The sequence below is a fragment of the Octopus bimaculoides genome, chromosome 12, assembly GCF_001194135.2.
Source record: "Octopus bimaculoides isolate UCB-OBI-ISO-001 chromosome 12, ASM119413v2, whole genome shotgun sequence".
Taxonomy (NCBI): domain Eukaryota; kingdom Metazoa; phylum Mollusca; class Cephalopoda; order Octopoda; family Octopodidae; genus Octopus; species Octopus bimaculoides.
Window position 1 is genome coordinate 33,943,876 of NC_068992.1, and position 2,579 is coordinate 33,946,454.

General features: G+C 39.1%; 1 protein-coding gene across 1 annotated transcript; it reads left to right on the forward strand.

Moving 5' to 3' along the window:
• Positions 1-630: 630 nt before the first annotated feature.
• LOC128249176 (uncharacterized) lies at positions 631-1,957 on the forward strand. Its single transcript, XM_052972035.1, has 2 exons — positions 631-1,026; positions 1,649-1,957. The coding sequence occupies exons 1-2, from the start codon at positions 631-633 to the stop codon at positions 1,955-1,957; spliced, it is 705 nt and encodes a 234-aa protein (XP_052827995.1).
• The last annotated feature ends 622 nt before the right edge of the window (positions 1,958-2,579 follow it).

A 2,579-nucleotide genomic window follows, 5' to 3' on the forward strand; every position in this document is an offset into this window, starting at 1 on the left:
TAGAGTTAGGGTTAGGGTTAGGGTTACGGTTACGGTTACGGTTAACAGTCTAGTTAGGGTTAGGGTTAGGGGATTAATACGATATACACCGTTACAGCGCTAACTGTTTTCAACTTAATAGACGTCAGTGATTAGTAGAAATTATCGAAATAAGACAATTTTTTACATGAAATAAATTCGAATACAAAAATATTTTTCTGTTCTATAACACAAAATAGATAAGTATACGAAAAGTTTTTCCGTACCAAAAACACTACATAAAACATAAATGAAAACTGGCGCCCCCGTTTTGATTTACTGGAATATGTTATTTTTTTAATAATGTATCATTTGTATAATATAAAAATTTATATCTATCTATCTATCTATCTATCTATCTATCTATATATATATCCATATCTATCTATCTATCTATCTCTCGACTGACATGATGTCGCATTGGCTCCGCAGGTAATCCCTATTTTGACCTTTTATTGCATACATCTTGTTTCAATTTTTGCACACTAGGTGTGCAAAGCACCCAGTTTTCGTTTGAGTATTTTCAAGGGAGGAATTGACCCCTAGGAGTAGTTTCAAACCTATTTACTTTTTTTATTTTCTTCAATTTCCTTGCCATATTTCGAAACAAATATGGCTATGCAAAACCATGAGGCCGACTTCCCGCCTCTACCAATGCTAGAGGTGAAGGAAGCTGAAAGCAAAACCGTTCCACATGAACGCACACAGGCCTTAGAAGGCACGAATGCTTCTGCTAGTATAATCACTGCTTTCACCACTGCTACCACCACAACCAACACGAATACGGATAACAATTTTGCCGTGGCTTTGAAGCCAAAGAAACGACTAATGCATTTCTCGAAAGAAAAATTACTTGCCTGCAAAAAAATGTTTACAAAAAATGAAGTCACCATTCAATTACAGACACCTGAAAACACTACAAAAAATATCGCAAAAAAAAACCCAATCATTTACAAGACACTCAACGCAAAAACAAAAGTACATGAAACAGCCACTCATGGAAATGTGGTAAAATATTTAAAGCCCATATGGACCTTTTAAAACTACATAATGAGGGAAACAGGTTTGCGATGATTGCAGTAAGATTCGACAGTGAAGAGCGAGCCAAGGACCTCTCTGCAAGGTCCTTTCAACATGAAAATCTCCTCATGATCCCTACATACCTTGGTCGTAAGGTCACAAAAATTAAAATAAAAATGTGCCCCACCCCACCCATACTGAAATTGAAATAAAATGGCTCGTGTCTGCCATTTGCTATGACATCGAGGACGAAATTCATATATTGGAAACTGCTGCCCAGGACCAGCAAAACTGGATTGGCCAAGAAATCGAGATTCTTGCTCAGATAGATCCAGTGAATTTTGAAAAAATTCCCCACCGAATCCAATTGACAGAGGATTCGAGCTTGCATGAAGTTGTCGAAGGCAGAAAGCCAAGTTGCTACGTCTTTGGTAGCAAAACACATTTAAAAACTAAATGTCCACTAGCACAGAAACAACAGCAACGACAACAACAAGACCACGAGAAACAACAACAACCACAAGAAAATCAAAAAACCGAATAAAAACCAGTACTACTACCCACACCACCATATGCACAATTAATTAAGCAGCTCTACAAACAAATAAAGGAACATCAGCAACCAACAAGCCAGCCAAACCAAACATCACCAGCGCCACCAAAAATAGATACAACACCATCATCACCAACAACAACAACAGCTCCACATGAAGAAGAGGAAACCAAAAAGACTCATACCCCACACCCAAAATTCCAAACACCACATCTCAACTGTCACCAAACAGCACCACCACCACCAACAACAAAATCAACACACTCAGTAATAGATCCCAATACCCTTCCCCTCCCACCCTCTGATTTCTCCGACATGTCGTCAGATGAAGACGACACAGAGGATTGGCAAGTGGCCACAGGGTGAAGGAGAAAAAGGTAAAAAAAGAATAGAGAAGCAGACAAACAAAGCGAGGAGGATTACCACTCCCGAAACCAAAACACCAGCAGAAAACAAAAGCAACAACACAAACACACCAACACCAAACCCTCCAACAATGTTGACAGCTATAAACACCTACAATCCAGACCTAATGAGATACATTAGGTCAAACACCAACATAACAGAAAATGATACCAAAACAAAGTATCACCCACGCACAACACCACCACAACACATTAAAATCATACATGGAACACAGAACACACACAGGGCACTGAAATCTCTCTACCCGGATGCAGTAGGGTGATTTCAAAAATACTTCTCTAAAAAACTATATAAAACCTTCTGGAAGAAGACTGTGAGATGAAGGACAAAGAATTTTCAGACAGTAAGTAACTCTCTCTCTCTCTCTCTCTCTCTCTCTCTCTCTCTCTCTCACACTCCCTCTTTCTCTTTCTCTCTCTCACACACTATCTCTTACTCACACTGTCTCTTTCTCTCTCTCTCTCACACACACTCTCTCTCTCTCTCTTTCTCTCTTGTCTTGATTTCGAGTGAAAAACACAAACTTCGACAGGAACATGCTCAAAATAGGTTGTATGGCTTG